Source organism: Delphinus delphis, chromosome 1 (genome assembly GCF_949987515.2).
Source record: "Delphinus delphis chromosome 1, mDelDel1.2, whole genome shotgun sequence".
Lineage (NCBI taxonomy): Eukaryota > Metazoa > Chordata > Mammalia > Artiodactyla > Delphinidae > Delphinus > Delphinus delphis.
In genome coordinates, this window is record NC_082683.1 from 109,179,071 (window position 1) to 109,197,780 (window position 18,710).

General features: G+C 41.1%; 1 protein-coding gene across 1 annotated transcript in view; it reads right to left on the reverse strand.

Moving 5' to 3' along the window:
* Positions 1-18,710, reverse strand: part of LOC132425088 (filaggrin-2-like) — a 73,221-nt gene that overhangs the window by 3,798 nt on the left and 50,713 nt on the right. Inside the window, 1 exon segment of the mRNA XM_069540625.1 lies at positions 15,754-18,578. Within this exon segment, the coding sequence (XP_069396726.1) occupies positions 15,754-18,578 (2,825 nt within the window).

Genomic DNA, 18,710 nt, shown 5'->3' on the forward strand with positions numbered 1-18,710 from the left:
ATCTCACTGAAGACTTGTCTAAATTATCATATATCCCAAAGGTTGTAGGAGGACACAAGAATTCCCTGCATCTTTAGATTCAACAGTGCAGGAGGCAGTAAGAGCTGTATGACATTTAGATAAAGCTCTCTGAAAATAGTAGAGACTGTCAATAATGCTGACCCTCTTATGGCCTCCCATGTCTTAGGGCTGTACAATGCAGCACTGCAAAGAGAGTACTGAGTAATCTCAGAAAAGGTACATTTCTGTCCTTAGTTTCCTCTCTATATGGAATCTTATGATAATAGGGAACATAAAATAAAGAAAAAAAGCTAAGCTCCCAGTGGTATTATGCCTTAGAGCACATTCCTAGATTTCCATCTTGGGTAATACTAAGTAGGAATAGTTGGATAGATTTTTTTCTTACGTAGTTTGCCAAAAGTACAAGTTAGGGTGTGGACTGAAGGAGCTGGCAGGGTGCCGAACGAAGGTCAGGAGAGTGGCCGTTTTATAGCAACGAAAGCTTCATTCTCAGAAGGCACCATCCTTTATGAGATGGTCTAATTCATTCACAATCATATTCTGATCCACCCTTATCCCCACCTTTCTTTCTCTACTGTTTATTTCACAACTTCTTTAAGTACTCATTTCTGCTTATATTAGCAACTTCCAGATTTAGATTAATATTAGTCCTTTCTACCAGAAACTTTACAGAAGAGTCTCTTTGGAAATCACACGTTCCTTGTATACATCTGTCATCCCTTATACGTTCTTGTGTCTGCTGTGGTGACTTAACAATGCTTGATATATATATTTGCTGAAGAGCAGTGATCCTTGAACTAAGAGTGATAGAATATGCATATGTAAGAGGGCTCTGAAATCCAAGAGAGGTGAAGAGTGTAAAAAAAAGAGTGTGCCCACCTAGGATTTAATGTGACCTCATTGATTACTGTGAATTCCATCTCTGAGTATTGAAGAAACCTGCCTATGAGATAATTAAATCACTACTAGTAGTCTTTGAAGTACTGTGGTAAATGAGAACAGAGAGGACATTGGAGGTGCAAACATTTAGTTATCCCAAGTTGGGAGGAGGGTCTACTTTTCTCTTTTTATCATTGTTATTACCCTGGTATATCAGACACGTGCCATACACCGTGTGTTCACTCCTATAAAAACACTACTATCTCTTTGCAGAACATGCTCAAACTTGCACTTTTTTTTCTAGATTGTTATATCTCACTGCCTATATGATCTCTTTACGTATTTAGATATCCCTGTCATCTGAAACCTAAGAGGTTCAAACTGATTCCATTATAATATATAATGAGAAGTATCTTTTCTCCTGTTGTCTGTCATATCAGTAACATCATTGTTCTTGAGTGTCTCAGGCTAAGAACTTCTGTAGTCATTCTTCATTTCTCCCCCTTTTTCCCACCCTCATCCACAGATGACCACCACATCCTATCCTGTCAGTCCTACCGCAGACTTGTCTCCTGGACCCAGCCCTCTTCTGTCCTAGCACTACTGATCTGATTTTGACCCTGGTCACCTTGCATCTTGACCATTTCCAGCAGCTTTGTAATCAGTCTTTCTCTACCACCAGGATATCTTCCTACTATCCCTTCTATACTGCTGCCAGGTTCATCTTCTTATAAACAAACCGTATCATGTCGTTTCCCTGCCTTAAAGCTTGTGGCGTCTCTTTTGCCTATAGAATAAATTCAAATTATTTAAACTTTGGGCCCACAAGCCACCTTGAAATCAGACGGGAATCCACTTTTTTAGCCTCCTCTTCTACGAACTGTCTCTTATGGGATTGTCCCTTTGAATGTTAACTACTATCCTTGATCATACCACCCTCACTCTTGATCTCATGTCATTGCACATGCTGTTTCCTCTGCTGTATTTCTTCTCTGCCCAACAAGCTCTCCTATATATACTGTAAGATCTTCCTGAAATGTCATCGCTTATATGTGACTTCCCCTGAGGTCATTTGTTCTACTGAAATCACTTGCATCTACATAGGGTTTTCCCATGGCTCTTGTCACATTGTATTCTAATTGTTTGTTCATGGATCTGTCATCCCATTACCCTCATTGCTGTGTCCCCATCTTCATGATAAAGTCTCCTTTTTGCTCATCTTCATACCATCAGGGATATAGGGTATTAATAGGTGCTCTGTGAGAAATAAGTTATAGTGTTCGAATGTTAGGGAAAGCACACACAATTCTCTTGGAGGTACAATGTGCATTAGACTATTAAAGGCTCTGACTCTGAGAAGCTGTGCTGTACCTAAGACCCTTGTCTAACCAGGGTTTCCTAAATGTTTTTCCCCTTGGAATTCTTCTTTTGAAGAACATGTATTATTAGGGAACACAGTGAGGGAAATGCTGCCCTGTATCAAATACTCTCTGAAGCATAATAAAAGGACAAAAAAAAAATCCATGTTTTTCTTCCTTGTCAGCATTAGCTTCTCTTACATTGCTTTTCTCTTTGTCTACCTCTTCTCTTATTCAGAGGTTTTTGTCACTTAATGACTCCAGCCACCTTGATGGAAATTTATGAGGTGGCTGAGGCCTTCAGGGGAATGGTGGCAGGGTCTGTCCATATGATGGAAGGGTTTCTGAATCTTGTTGACTCATGGGTTGCTAACAGTCTGTAGGGTGGTTAGCTGGTGTGCTGGTTCCCTTGACTGTGTGTAGGTCACCATTTTAACCAGTGACTTGAACAACAGTGTGAATAGGTGGCTAATATGTTGTATGTAAGATTCAATACTACCACTGAAGATATTATAGGCTGGAATGAAAATTGAACAGAGATCATTTTAATAATGCTAAATATTAAAATCTGAGCTTGGGAATAAAATAACATCCCTAATCTTCGAGATTATTGATCTAGTTTTGCACAAGACTCTGTCTATACCACATTGCATATTATTTGTAATTTCCTGCCCACATATAAGTTGGGGGAGGATATTCAAAAGGTAGCAGAAAATAACAATAGTATAAAAATTACCCTGAGCTGTGAACCTCTATAAAACCAGAATAATTACTGAGATACAGTTCCAAAAGGCCTTCAAGCATGACCTCGTGTCACCAGTGATGTGTTTTTATGTTGAAAAAGCTGATTCCTCAAGCAGTGCTGATCTCATGGTGAAGCCTGGCTTAGTCTCTCCATCAGCATTTTAATTCCTTCATCAGCATTTCAGTATTGAACTGTGTTCACAGTTTCCTGTAGTTTCCCAACTCTACTTTGGGATTTCCTGACCAACTTAGGGCAAAATCCCTTCAGGCTGGATCAGGCATTTTTAGTGGTACCCCCAGTGGTGGTGAGCACACCAACTCTTCTCCCACTTTTTTACTAGTGCTCATGTACAGTGTACCCCTATCACTCAAGATAACTATCACTGAATTATATGTAATTCATGTGTAGTATGGTTATATTTCAACTAAATTTTTTTAAATGCAATTCTGTAACAGGGAAGAACAAACTGACTCCATGTTGGATCTGTTTCTTTTACTTTGACCTTTGCCTTCCATTGCTTTTGTTCCGTCTATAGATATAGGCATACATAATTGCCTGCCTTGGGGAACCCTACCCCTCTGCCTGAATGTTAAACCAAAGTGCCTTTGTTCAGCCCACAGGGACACACCCTGACCCTGCCCACCTGTGAATGGCTGCAGGAAAGAAGAAGTTAACACATCCCCTCCCCGAGGATGGCCAAAACCAGGAGATATTTTGCAAGACTTATGACCTTTTTACTTTACTTCCTCACCTCCTCCCCCTCTCTGTTCTCTAAAAGAAACTAGCATCCAGACCCCGATAAGATGGTACTCTAGGATGCTAGTCCACCATCTTCTCGGATGCCTGGCTTTCTGAATAAAGTCATTAATCCTTGCCTCAGCACCTCATCTCCAATTTGTTGGCCTGTTGTGTGGTGAGCAGAACGATCTTGGACTTGGTAACAATTCCTATTTTAAAAAAATCTTGTGAGGTAAGTTTACATAATGGGGTTGACCTAAAAAACACACCCGCCACTATATTGTTGCCCTTCTTGAGTAGACAAGGCCACAAGCCAACGTGGAACAGTGTCAGCTGCTAAAGTTTTGGAGTCTGACCCACCTGAGTTTGCCCCCGGCTCTTCCATTTATGGCTCTATGACGTCAGGCAAGTTACCTAGCCTTTTTGAGTCTGTTTCCTTATCTTTAAGGTGAGGGTAAAATGCCTGTTTTAAAGGGCCTTTGAGAGTATTAAATAAGTTAATTCTGTCAGTTATCTGGCACATTGCCTCAAAGTTTAGTTATATGAAAACTCATAGATAGTAATTTATCATAAAATTATCAGAGTTTAGTTGTCAGCCTAATATTGACTGTCTTAATTGGGTGAACTTATGTACTTATATGTGTTTCCAGCAAGAGAAGATCTAAGAATGTAAATGTCTTTTTCAGGACTTTTCATTTTAGGGGATACTTCCCTGGAGACCTCATGAAGCATAATGCAGTGGGTGCAGTGTGATCTGGGTGCTGCCCAATCCCCTTCCTAAACTTTGGAAAATCATGGTAGGTTTTCACGTCACTTGGAGTACAGCCTTAGGGAAGCTGTGACTTGTGAGTAGAGTTCCTCCAAATAGTGCTTTTTTGCTTTTTGCTTTCCTCTGTATTTTCAGACCCTATGAATGAAGACCTTACTGGAAAAACATAACACAAGAGCCAGGAACATGGTAAGAAGAAAATAGTGTTAGGGGAATGGGGTGAAGGTGGGGAATGACTATGTTTCCAAATGGTTAAAAACCAAAACATTGCATTTATCCTTTCCTCTTTTTGTCCTTGACTGACTTTAGGTGTCCTGTGTTATGTGCTCTATCTCCTCCAAATGAAACGTGATCTGCTGTCTAAAGTCACATTCCCCATTGGCATGGGGAAGCTGTAGGTGGGTTAATTAGAAATGGAACATCCTGTCTGATTGGATGGGGGTGCATATTTGGCTTTATCTGTTTGGTCTTAAGTGGGAGTCAGGGATAAAACTCAGGGAAGCTGTCAGTTATTAGCTGAGTCCTGGCCATTTGGATTGCTTGTTACGAAAGTAATTGTTTAGCTTCCTGGATTATTATTAGAGATAACAGTCTAACTACAAATCTGACTTATAGTAGGCTGGCTTCCTGGGTGGTTTATTGTAGATAAGGGGTTGGTTTCCTGGGCAGGTTTCTGCAGGTTGTGGATCAGAATTCTGTTTTTATATATGATCTGGCCATTATTTGTTTGTATGTTCAGTCTCTTAGGGCCAATCTGCCAGTTTTCTTAAAGACTAGCCCTGGAAATGGCACAGGTTTAACTCCCCTTTGTTGGCCCAAGTAGTCACGGGACAGCCAGATTCAAGGGGAGTGGACATAGACTCCACCGCTTGATGCCAGGAGTGTCAACGAATTTGTAGCCGTTTAAAATCTGCCACAGGGAGTATGCAGTTTCCCTCTGCAAAGAGAGTTTATTTTCTTACTGTATTTGCCTTTCTCTTGAGAATTCTTCACACTGAATTTAATGTGAAAATTCGTTCACTTCCCATAGCTGACAGCTTATGAACTCTGTTCCAGGAAGATAGATACCCAAGGGTACATGCAAGAGAAATGCACACTTCCCAAGGTTCAGCCCAAACCTCTATCTGCTCTATCACCCAGATCAACTTTGTGACCAAGGAGAACTTCATGAATTTCTTGTAGTCCTTTAATTTAAGACCTGGAAGAGTGGCTAGTACTAGTAGCTTCTTTTAGGTCCTTTCCTCCTAATCCCACTCTGATTCCCTCTTTGTACTAATACAACCAAGTATCTCAGAACAAAGGAACACATAAGAGATCTGGTAAGAAGAAGAGAATTTTAAGCCTCTTTACACCATCATTAAAAGGTCCACCCCTCCTTCCAATGACCCCCACGGTGTAATTGTTGTACCAGTTCACCCTTGACTGACTTCAAGTTCCCCTTGTGACTGTGGGGTGAAATGGGGGTTGCTAGTGGTGAGGAGAGCTTCAGTGTGCTTTAGGCTTGGAGATGGGGTCACATATCTATATCCCTAATGGGATCAGGCAGGTAGATGACCTAGATAAATGAGGCAGCTTTCAGTGGAGGGAAGACAGTGGATATAATGGATCTGAATGAACAGGCTGGTATATGTCCAGCCAATAGGTGGCAGTCTTACTTCTTAAGTATTGCTGGTTGTCTTCAGAAAAAGATGCTAATGAACCCATGCCTTGTCTTACAATTTTGAAAGAAGGCAGCTATGCATGCTTTTATGTGGAATCATCCAACTATATCAGATTCAGAATACTTGAGCTAAAATGGTGCAGGCCGAATAAAACACATCTGTAGGCTAGATTTGGCCTTTAGGTTACTAGTTTATAACCACTGGTTGGGATGTGATTCAACTTTAAAACTGTCAGAAAGTTCCCAGTAAAGTACATTCATCTATTAAGGTATTGTTTTTCACCTCTGATGTGCTCTATTTACTTAGAAATGCAAGCCAGAAATCTGGTAGATTATCTAAGACTTTCCTTTTGCACAATCACCACATTCAATCTATCCCCAAATCATATTCACTTTATCTCAGTCATGTCTGTGACATTCAGTTCTGCTTTGCTCTTACTGACTCCTAACATAATTTTGCCAAGATATTGCAATGGTCTCCTAGCTAGTCTTCTTGCCACTGACGTCATCCCTTCCATGTCTTCACACCAAATGATCTTTTAAAATGCAAACGTAATCATGTTCTCTGTTTAAAACCTTTTGTTGGCTCCCATGTAGACCAAATCCTTTAGGATGGCTTACTAGGAGCTTTTCAATCTGGTTCCAAGGATTCCAGAATCACCTTATGCCATGTCCCAACATTCATCTTATATCTTAGCTATGCTGAGCTACTATCACTTCCTTTAGAGCACCTTTATTTGTTTATTTTTTCATCTTTGGGATTTTGCACAGGATGGTTAACCCCCCTGGAATACTCTCCTTCCCAAGTCAACCTGGCACATTTCCAGCCATTTTTAGAGATTTAGTGCACGTTTCTCCTAAATTCAAAACGTTTATCTGAACCAGGTCTTTCTTTTTTTTTTAATATTTATTTTATTTTTGGCTGCATTGGGTCTTCATTGCTGTGCACGGGCTTTCTCTACTCGCGGTGAGCGGGGGCTACTCTTCGTTGTGGCGTACAGGCTTCTCATTGCGGTGGCTTCGCTTGTTGTGGAACACGGGCTCTAGGCGTGCGGGCTTCAGTTGTTGTGGCACACTGGCTTCAGTAGTTGTGGCTTGCGGGCTCTAGAGCCCAGGCTCAGTAGTTGTGGTGCATGGGCTTAGTTGCTCTGCGGCATGTGGGATCTTCCCAGACCCATGTCCCCTGCATTGACAGGCAGATTCGTAACCGCTGCACCACCAGGGAAGCCCTGAACCAGGTCTTTCTTACCACTAAATACAGTTAGGTAGCACCTTATAGTTTTCAACCACTGCTGCACATTAATAATATCTTTTTTTTCTTCTTTTTTTTTTTTTTTTTTTTGCGGTACACGGGCCTCTCACTGTTTGTGGCCTCTCCCGTTGTGGAGCACAGGCTCCGGACATGCAGGCTCAGCGATCATGGCCCACGGGCCCAGCCGCTCCACGGCACGTGGGATCTTCCCGGACTGGGGCACAAACCCGTGTCCCCTGCATCGACAGGTGAACTCTCAACCACTGCGCCACCAGGGAGGCCCTAATAATATCTTTTTAAATCTACTTATGCTATTATGTCTTTCCTCCATTGTTAGTGATCTCTTGAAGGAACAGATCTGTCTCATCTTTGTAACTCCAACATCTAGTATAGAGACTGACAACTAAATGATTAATATTTAACTTCCTTGAATCCTCCTGATGAAAGAATGAAGTAATATTCATCAAAAGCCAACCAACAACTGTATTATCTGGATTCTGATCAGTCTAATCCTTATTCTCAGCTTTCTATTTGAAGGTGTGTGGAAATGTGTTTGTCTAGATCCCAGACATCCATTGATATGTATTGCCAATCCTTTCCTCACGTGACAGGTTGGGAGAGGTGCTGAGGAGAGTGGAACAAGTCCTTGGAAGGGAAGAGCAATGAAAACTGATGGCTGTACAGCCCCACAAAGAGCTAGGGACTATTTTGTTCATTTTCATATGAAGCTATATAGATAAATCATTTGTTAAATTAAAACCACAATCTTATTGCCAAAAGCTCAGTCACTTTGGTAATAGCATAGGACATGATTGTAATTTACTCATTTTCTTCTCATGTCCTCTACTTCCCTAAATGTTAACATCTTAGCAGTAAGTGGTCACCTTGGTGGTGTGATTTCTGAACAACACCACTTGTTTAGAACCTGAAATGACACCATAGGCAATGATTAATGTTTTTGTACATTTTAATAGTATATTTTTATAGAACCAAGAAGAGTCTCTGCTTGGATTATGATAAAGTTTCATTTTGAGAATTTTAGGTTCAACTTATCTTCTATTAAAGCCTACTGCCAAGGAAGGAAAGAGACCTTGCTGAGTTAATATGAAGATATGCCTTCTCTTTTTAGGCTCTAAAAATGGAACCCTAAGCTGCTTTTTAGAGGAAGTCAAGAAAGGAAACTGGTGTCTAATCTGGATCCATTGTGTGCCAGAAACTGTGCTAGTCAGTATGTCGTAGTAGAAGGGACTGGGCTTTGAGGCTTTGTCACTCAGTTCATGCCTTTAGATAAGTTATTGTTGATGTCTTTGCTCATCAGTTTTATAATTTGTAAAGGGTAAATTATAATTTTTTTACCTTGCTGTATTGTGAGGAAGGTGATGTGCAGTGAGAAATCAATAAATTTCCATTCTCTTTTTTTTTATGGTAGAAAAAATAACATAGTTATTAAGTGTTTTGAATAAGGTCAACTTATAGCAAGTTACTACCAGTAAAGTAGAACATTGCTAGCTGTGGATGAATTTTTTTTTTTAATTTAGGTATAATTGACATATAACATAATGTTAGTTTTGTAACCAAAAGTGGGATCTGGCTGCTTGCTGCTCAAAAGCCAATAAGGAGGCAAGTTTGGTGGAAAGGAAAGTTTGCTTTATTTTGGTTGCCGCCAACCGGCAGGGAGGGCAGACCCCTGTCCAAAGGCCGACTCCCTGCCTCCTGCAACCATTGGGCAAGAGCTTTTATAGGTTGAGGGAGGGGCTACATGCAGAAACAGTGCAGTCAGCTCTGACAGTCATCTTGAAATTGGTCATCAGTGGTCTGACCAGCATCATCTTGATTGTGTTAGGCACGGTTAATCTTCAGCTCCAGGGTGGGTTTGTTTCCGTTTCTTTGGGGCCAGTTCTCAGAATTGTGGCAGCTTATGTCATGGCTACAGCTTGGTCATCATGCAGTTAACTTCTTCCACCTGGTGAGGGTTTCAGTATCTATAAGAAAGCTCACAGGATATGGCTCAGAATATTATCTATAGCCCTTAAGGAGGAACTAAAGGTCCTTGACTATGCTTAATGACTAAACTATTATTATTTGGTTTCCTTTGACTGTTTTCCTCTGTTTCTGTATTTTCTCACTTCTCTGATTAAACTTATTCTTTGGCTAAAGTTTTTCCACAGACAAAAGGCAGGCTGAGGACATGGTGGGGGGCAAGGACCATAAGGTTCTGCTCTGTTTCAGTTTCAGGTGTACAACATAATGATTCAATATTTGTATACACTGCAAAATGATTACCATGATAAGTCTACTTAACATCCATCACCATATATATTTACACAATTTTTTTTCTTGTGATGAGAACTTTTAAGATATACTCTCCTAGCACTTTCAAATATGCAACACAGTATTATTAACTGTAGTTAACATACTGTGCATTATATCCCCATGACTTACTTATTTTATAACTGAAAGTTTATAAGTTTTGTCACCCTATACCCATTTTGACCACCCTGCAACCTCCACCAACCACCAATCTGTTCTCTGTATCTATGAGCTTGTTTTCTCTTTTTATTGTTTGTTTCTTTTACGTTCCACATGTAAGTGAGATGATATGGTATTTTTCTTCCTCTGTCTGACTCATTAACCTTAGCATAATGCCCTCAAGGCCCATCCATGTTGACACAAATGGCAAGATTTCATTCCTTTTTATGGCTGAATAATATTCCATTGTATGTATACGTGTGTGTGCATATGTATGTGTGTGTATGTATGTATGTATGTATATATATATGCCACGTTTTCTTTATCCATTTATCTACTTATGGACACTTCAGGTTGTTTCCAGATCATGGTTATTGTAAGTAATGTTGCAATGAACATGGGGGTTCATATATCTTTTTGAGTTAGTGTTTTTGTTTTCTTTGGATAAATACCCAGAAGTTGAATTGATGGATTATATGGTAGTTCTAATTTTAATTTTTTGAGGAATCTCCATACCATTTTACATAGTGGCTGCACTGATTTACTTTCCCACCAGTAGTGCACAAGGGTTCTCTTTTCTCCACATTCTCACCAACACTTGTTATCTCTTATCTTTTTGATAATAGCCATTCTAACAGGTCTGAGGTGATAGCTCACTGTGATTTTGATTTGCATTTTCCTCATAACTAGTTGTGTTGAGGGTCTTTTCATATATCTGTTGGCCATCTGTATGTCTTCTTTGGAAAAATTCCTATTCAGATCTGCCTATTTTTTACAAATTGTTTTTTTTTTTTTTTTTTTTTTTTGCTGTTGAGTTGTATGAGTTCTTCATATATTTTAGATATTAACCCCTTATCAGATATATGACTTGCAAATGTTTTCTCCCAGTCGGTGTGTTGTCTTGGATGAATCTTAACTTTAAGCTGATGGTATTCAAGCTTGACTTCTGTCCTTGAGTCCCTTAGATTTCATGTTTGAGCCCACACAGATTATCCAGTTGTATTCCAAGTTTACACATATTCCATTACCTCCAGGAAGCTGGCCTCTCTTCTGTCTCTCATACTTATGTTCTAATTGAGGGATTCACTTACATTCACCTTTAAAATTTTTATCCTAGAAAAACTTGACATTGTAAGTGTAGTGGTTTTGAAACACATCCTCAAATTGTTTGGCATTTCTCTCTTTGAAAGGTGACGGTCCTTCTGTTTGAATTTGGGTCAAACTTTGTGACTTGCTTGTAACCAGTAGAATAAAGAGGAAGTGATTCTGTGTCATTTCTGAGGCTAGTTCAGAAAAGACCACTCAGCTTCCACTTGGTTTTCTTGGCATGCCCTCTCTGGGGAAGGCTGGGTGTCTTTGTAAGACATCAGACTTCTTTGGGATTGCCAGGCTGGAGAGGCCACATAGAGGTGCCCACAGTCAGTGGCCAAGCTCAGCTCCCAGCTGACAGCTAGTATCAGCTGCCAGTCATGTGGATGAACCATCTTGTACGTTTGATCTAGTTGAGCCTTCAGATGATTGAAACTCCAGATGACATCTGACTATTACTTAAAACTGCATGAGAGACCCGAAGTGAGAACTGTTCAGCCAAGCTCTTCCAAGCCCAAAGATCTGGGAGTCACCCTTGAATCTACACTCTCTCTTATACTCCAAAACCAATCCATCAGCAAGTTCTATTGATTCTGCTTTTAAAATATATACCAGGGCTTCCCTGGTGGCGCAGTGGTTGAGGGTCCGCCTGCCGATGCAGGGGACACGGGTTCGTGCCCCGGTCCGGGAGGATCCCACATGCCATGGAGTGGCTGGGCCCGTGAGCCATGGCCACTGAGCCTGCGCGTCCGGAGCCTGTGCTCCGCAACAGGAGAGGCCACAGCAGTGAGAGGCCCACGTAACGCAAAATATATATATATATATATATATATATATACACCAATTATAACCACTTCTTACTCCCTCTATTACCTCTGCCCTCATCCCAACTACTATAATATTTTGTATTGACTCCTGTTATTCTTTTTCCAGTCTTGCCTTTAATCCCAATGGAGATAGATCCTCTATCAGACAGTTAAAATGTTTTTAAAATAAAAAATCAGATTATTATCACTCCACTGCTCAAAATTCTTCAAAGACTTTCTATCAGATCAGAATAAAATCCAGCCTTCTGCACAGGCACCAAAACCAAAAATAGATAAATGGGACTACATCAAACTTAAAAAGTTTGTGCATCAAAAGGTAGAACAGAATGAAAAGGCAACCTATGTTATAGGAGAAAATATTTACAAATTACATACCTCATAAGGTGCTAGTATCCAAAATATATGAAGAAGTCCTATTACATATCAACAACAACAACAAAAACTAATAAAAAAATGGGCAAAGGACTTGAATTGATATTTACCCAAAGATGATGTAAAAGATCAGAGGTGCAATACCACAATTATTAGAGAAATGCAAATTAAAACCATAATGAGATACCACCTCATACTCATTCGGATAGCCACTATCAGAAAAACAAAAAATAACAGGTGTTGGTGAGGACCTGGAGAAATTGGAACACTTGTGCACTGTTGGTGGGAATGTAAAATGCTACAGCTCCTACGGAAAAAAAGTATGATAGTGCCTCAAAAAATTAAATATGAAATTACCATATGATCCAGCAATCCCATTTCAATCCAAAAGAATTGAAAGCAGGGTCTGAAAGATATATTTGCACAACCAGGTTCATAGAAGCATTATTCAAAATAGCCAAAAAGTGGAAGAAACCTAAATGTCCATCCAACAGACAAGTGGATAAACAAAATGTGGTATACATACAGTGGAATATTATTCAGCCTTAAAAAGGGGAAAATCTGACATGCTACAACATGGATGAGCCTTGAGAACATTATGCTAAGCGAAATAAGCCAGTCACAAAAAGACAACTACTTCATGATTCCACTTATATGAGGTATCTTTAGTAGTCAAATTAAGATAAACAGAAGGTAGAACGGTGGTTACCAGGGGCTGCAGGGAGGGGGGAAATAGGGAATTGTTTTTTAATGGGTACAGAGTTTCAGTTTTGCAGATGAAAAAGTTCTGGAGGTTGGTTGCAAAACGATGTGAATATACTTAATACTACTAAAATGTGTACTTAAAAATTGATAAAATGATAAAATTTTATGTTACGTGGTTTTTTTTAGCTACAAATTAAAAAAGAAATCTAATCTCTTTCCTGTGGCTTCCAAGATATTACATGATATGATCCCTACTTAATTCTCAAAAATTATCTCCCGCAGACTGTTTTCCCAGCCTTCACCCCCAGAATCTCTCTATCCCAGGACACTTAGTGATGGGTAAAACCTAAGGGATTTGGTTGGAAATTAATTTTTGGCTTTTTCACAGGAGAAGTGTGGTTAGATATTTACTCTGAACTTCCTTTATTGTTTCCAGTTCTTTAAAAACCAACTCACTTGTAAGCTTTCCAACAGAGTTTACATCATCACCTCTCCACAGAAATAACTGTTTCCACGTTGCAAATGTCAAGTTACCAAAATCAATGAATGTATTTCATTCTTCATTTTACCTGAAATTTGAACTATTGAAACTTTGATAACGCTCTCTCCTTTTCAGTGAGAAGAACTTATACTTGGAAGATAGAATCGGGTTTCAAATTTTGTTTCCACTGCCTACTTGTTATGTGACTTGGGCAGAACTTTTAATGGTGGGTTTTCTCAATATTCTTTCCTTGGTTCTCACTCTCCATCCCCTCATTCAATCATGCCTATAATTCCATCCTTAATGGCAAACATTTACTGGATGCTGATTGTGTTCTTGGCACTGTCTGGACTTTGCAGCTTTGTAGGGGTATTTGGGGATAGTACTTCAAGTAGGGAAGCAGGATTCCCGTTGTGGGTGGTGCTCCCTTCATTTGGCTAATGGAGCACAAACATAGACATAATATTGTTTGAGACTAATTAGAAAAATGAGCTTGTTGGTTGCTTTTCACTCAGTCCCTGTGTACATTGCAGATCTTTTTTTTTTTTTTCGGTACGCGGGCCTCTCACTGTTGTGGCCTCTCCCGTTGCGGAGCACAGGCTCCGGACACGCAGGCTCAGCGACCATGACTCACAGGCCCAGCTGCTCCGTGACATGTGGGATCTTCCCGGGCCAGGGCATGAACCCGTGTCCCCTGCATCGGCAGGCGGACTCTCAACCACTGCGCCACCAGGGAAGCCCCATTGCAGATCATTTTAACTTTGACAGGTAATTTAGGTTTAGCTTAATTTATTTAACTAAAAGTCAAAGCAAAGCAGCTTTTATAAGTGGTTTTATAAAACCACTAAACTCAGAGTTGGGGACTTGAGGTATTTGGTATGGATTATTTCTGTGATAGAATCATCTGCAAAATGCAAACATTGGACTAGATATTGTCTAATATTCCTACTGGTCTGATATCATGGAGAAGGAAAACTTGGGGTATGATTCTCACAGAGAGATATTCCTTTTAATGGTAGAAGCTTGTTCACAGTTTTACTAAAATTATTAAATCTCCTGCCTAGTCATAAAATATATGAATATATGTTTTCTTTCCAGGACAGGAGACGATTTTCTTTATCGCTTTTCCTTTGTCAAGAAACTTCAGCATGGTTTTTCTGCTCTCATTAGTTTCCATTGGAAAATATCTCTTTGTATCTTTGTAAGAAGGACCTATGATCAGTATTTTGTTCCCTGATCTTGGTTTGACTTTGCTAATAGCCACTGGGTTGATGTTTTTTGTTTTCTTTTTTTTTGCGGTACGCGGGCCTCTCACTGTTGTAGCCTCTCCCATTGCGGAGCACAGGCTCCGGACGCACAGGCTCAGCGGCCATGGCTCACAGGCCCAGCTGCTCCGCGGCACCTGGGATCCTCCCGGACTGGGGCACGAACCCGTATCCCCTGCACCGGCAGGCGGACTCCCAACCACTGCGCCACCAGGGAAGCCCCGAGTTGATGTTTTGTAATAATTATGATGCTATCTATGATTGAGCTAAGCCTTTTTTCATCCTGATGGTGACTACATGGAACAATGACTATGTTGGAGAATGATATAGGATTTGATTAAATTTTTTCTTCTTTGGACTCCTTATTTCTTTCGCATGGTGAACATCTGCCATTTGGACATATAGTTTTCAGTGACAGGGGAAAATATGTCATTCTTACTATGGGGAGATAAGTCTTTTTGGGTCTATGAGAAGCATGGAAGAGACACAGTATGATATATGATCAATTTTTTATTTTCAGTTTTCATGCAGTTCAATTTTTGTGGATTCTATGTGCCCAAGGTGATTAATGAATGAAGAATAATACAGAGTTCCAATAGAAGGATAATAGAGGCAAGTGTGATGACCCTTAATATTAATATAGCAGCTTTGGCTGACAGAACAGTGATTTTATACTATTGGTTCCTTTGATTTTTTTTTTTTTTTTACAAATATTAATGTACCAATTTGGAGAGGTTCTGAAACTTAACCTCTCAAAAGAAAAATCCTTACTTAACCCCAACCTCCCCAAATACTTATGGTTTTCCAAATTTAGCACTCCATGATATTGCTTTCTCCCATTAACCAGTTCCTAACTATAAAGTTCAAAGCTTCCTATAGAATGAAAAGAAACTATCACCAATGTAAAGAAATAGTGTAACTAATTTTTAAAAAAATGACAAGAAAAGATAACCTCACTGAAAGTATAATGAACTCAAAGTTGTCTTGGTCATTCTCCAATTCTTTGGGTTAATACTTTATTTAATAGTTTCTCACTCATAATAATAGTGTCTATGTGACTGTCCAAACCCCAACCGTTTTGAAATATAATTTGAATGGCCATATGTTGCAGGGTGTCTGTTACTGCCTGTTATATTGGATCCCATAAATGCTCCTATATTCAAATCTGTCCCTGGCTCCCATATGGCTGGAATCATGACTGACACTTCCATCCTGAGAATGACCAAACCCTGACTGTCCATAGTCATAATCTGCACTGCCATAGCTGCCATGTCTCCAACCTTGATCTGAACCATGACTTTGGTTCCTTGAATAGAATGCAGACCATCCTTGGGTGGTCAAAGGCTGTCTACCTGAATCTCCTGAATGTCCTTCTGTGTTGCTAGCCTGACTGATATTTGATTCCTTGTGTCTGCCGCTACCAGAAATAGTTGAGGTATGTCCATGTCTAGTTCCAGAGTGTCTGGAGCTGTCTCTTTCCTGCTCGTGGTGGTGCCCCTGTCTCTGAGTAGTGCTGGACCCTGACTTGCTGTGGCCAGATTCACTCTTCTTGTGTGTGTCTGTCCTACCTTGATGTGACTCTGAGTGCCTAGAGCTGTCCCCTGACTGGCCATGGGAAGACCCATGTTGGTTTCTTGAGCTGGACCCAGACCTTCCATGAGTGGTCACAGAATGTCTACTTGAATCACCTGACTGCCCTTCACCGTCGCTGGACCAACCAACACTGGATTCCCTGTGTCTATTGCTTCCAGATCCAGTTGAGGTGTGTCCATGTCCAGTTCCAGAGTATCTGGAGCTGTCTCTTTCCTGCTCATGGTGGTGCCCCTGTCTTTGAGTAGTGCTGGACCCTGACTTGCTGTGGCCAGATTCACTCTTCCTGTATGCTGATCTCCCTTGATGTGACTCTGAGTGCCTAGAGCTGTCTCCTGACCGGCCATGGGAAGAACCATGTTGGTTTCTTGAGCTGGACCCAGACCCTCCATGAGTGGTCACAGAATGTCTACCTGAATCACCTGACTGCCCTTCACCGTCGCTGGACCAACCAACACTGGATTCCCTGTGTCTGTTGCTTCCAGATCCAGTTGAGGTGTGTCCATGTCCAGTTCCAGAGTATCTGGAGCTGTCTCTTTCCTGCTCATGGTGGTGCCCCTGTCTTTGAGTAGTGCTGGACCCTGACTTGCTGTGGCCAGATTCACTATTCCTGTATGCTGATCTCCCTTGATGTGACTCTGAGTGCCTAGAGCTGTCTCCTGACCAGCCATGGGAAGACCCATGTTGGTTTCTTGACCTGGACCCAGACCTTCCATGAGTGGTCACAGAATGTCTACCTGAATCTTCTGACTGTCCTTCACTGTCACTGGACTGACCAACACTGGATTCCCTCTGCTTACTTTTTCTGGATCCAGTTGAGGCGTGTCCATGTCCAATTCCAGAGTGTCTTGAGTTGTCTTTTTCCTGCTCATGGTGGTGCCCCTGTCTTTGCTTAGTGCTAGATCCTGACTCTCCATGGACAGATTCACTCTTCCTGTGTGTGTCTGTCCTCCCTTGATGCGACTCTGAGTGCCTAGAGCTGTCTCCTGACCGGCCATGGGAAGACCCATGTTGGTTTCTTGAGCTTGACCCAGACCTTCCATGAGTGGTCACAGAATGTCTATGTGAATCTTCTGACTGTCCTTCGCTGTCACTGGACTGACCAACACTGGATTCCCTGTCTTTCCCACTTCTGGATCCATCTGAGGTGTGTCCATGTCCAGTTCCAGAGTGTCTGGAGCTGTCTCTTTCCTGCTCGTGGTGGTGCCCCTGTCTCTGAGTAGTGCTGGACCCTGACTTGCTGTGGCCAGATTCACTCTTCTTGTGTGTGTCTGTCCTACCTTGATGTGACTCTGAGTGCCTAGAGCTGTCTCTTGACTGGCCTTGGGAAGATCCATGTTGGTTCTTTGAGCTGGACCCAGACCTTCCATGAGTGGTCACAGAATATCTACCTGAATTTCCTGACTGTATTTCGCTGTCACTGGACTGACCAACACTGGATTCCCTGTGCCTACTGCTTCCGGATCCAGTTGAGGCGTGTCCATGTCCAGTTCCAGAGGGTCTGGAGCTGTCTTTTTCCTGCTCATGGTGGCGCCCCTGTCTTTGCGTAGTGCTGGATCCTGACTTTCCATGGACAGATTCACTCTTCCTGTGTGTGTCTGTCCTCCCTTGATGCGACTCTGAGTGCTTAGGGCTGTCTGCTGACTGGTCGTGGGAAGACCCATGTTGGTTCCTTGAGCTGGATGGCGACCTTCCATGAGTGATCACTGGTTGTCTACCTGAATCTTGTGAATGTTCTTTGCTGTCGCTGCCCTTACTGATACTGGAAACCTGCTGTGTACTGCAACCGGACTGAAAATCCATAGTCACAGTTTCTTCACAAACTTGATATGAGCCCTTAGGCTCTGATCCTATCCATTTTTCACATCCTCTATCTTTATTTTCGTAACCACGTTCTTCTTCTTTTCCTTCATATTCCCTGATGGGGCTAACACTTGACATGTGACTTCTTTCTTTTAGTTCAGTAGAACTCGCTCTCCTTTTCTTTTCCCTACTTGATTCATGACGTTTCTTCCCAGATCTATTTCTGTGTCTTCCTTCCCTTCCAGAACTAGACCCATGTCTGCTTCTTCCTTCTTCCTCTTCCTCTGTTCTATCTTCTTTCTTTCCATCACTTCTTGAATGACTGGACTTTCTTTCTCTTTCTTCTTTACCCTCTTCTTCTGTATCATCTTCATAATGGTATCTATTCTTTTTCTGCTTTTTCCCTAATGTCTTGAAATTCGGTCTCTGGGTATAATAATATGCTTGAGCCAACTTGAATACCATCAGGAAAAACTCTGTAAAGTCTATTTTATGGTTGTGATCTACATCGAGGATATGCATGAAAACATCAGCAGTATCTGGGTCATCTGGATTCTGTATACAAGGAAGACAGAGAGGGAAAATCCATGAGACTGACTCAAATGGGTAATTAAATAATTAAAGTTAACTTAGGGAATGTGAATTCTTGGTACAGGAAAGTAGAACTTAATTTTTTCTTTAATAATA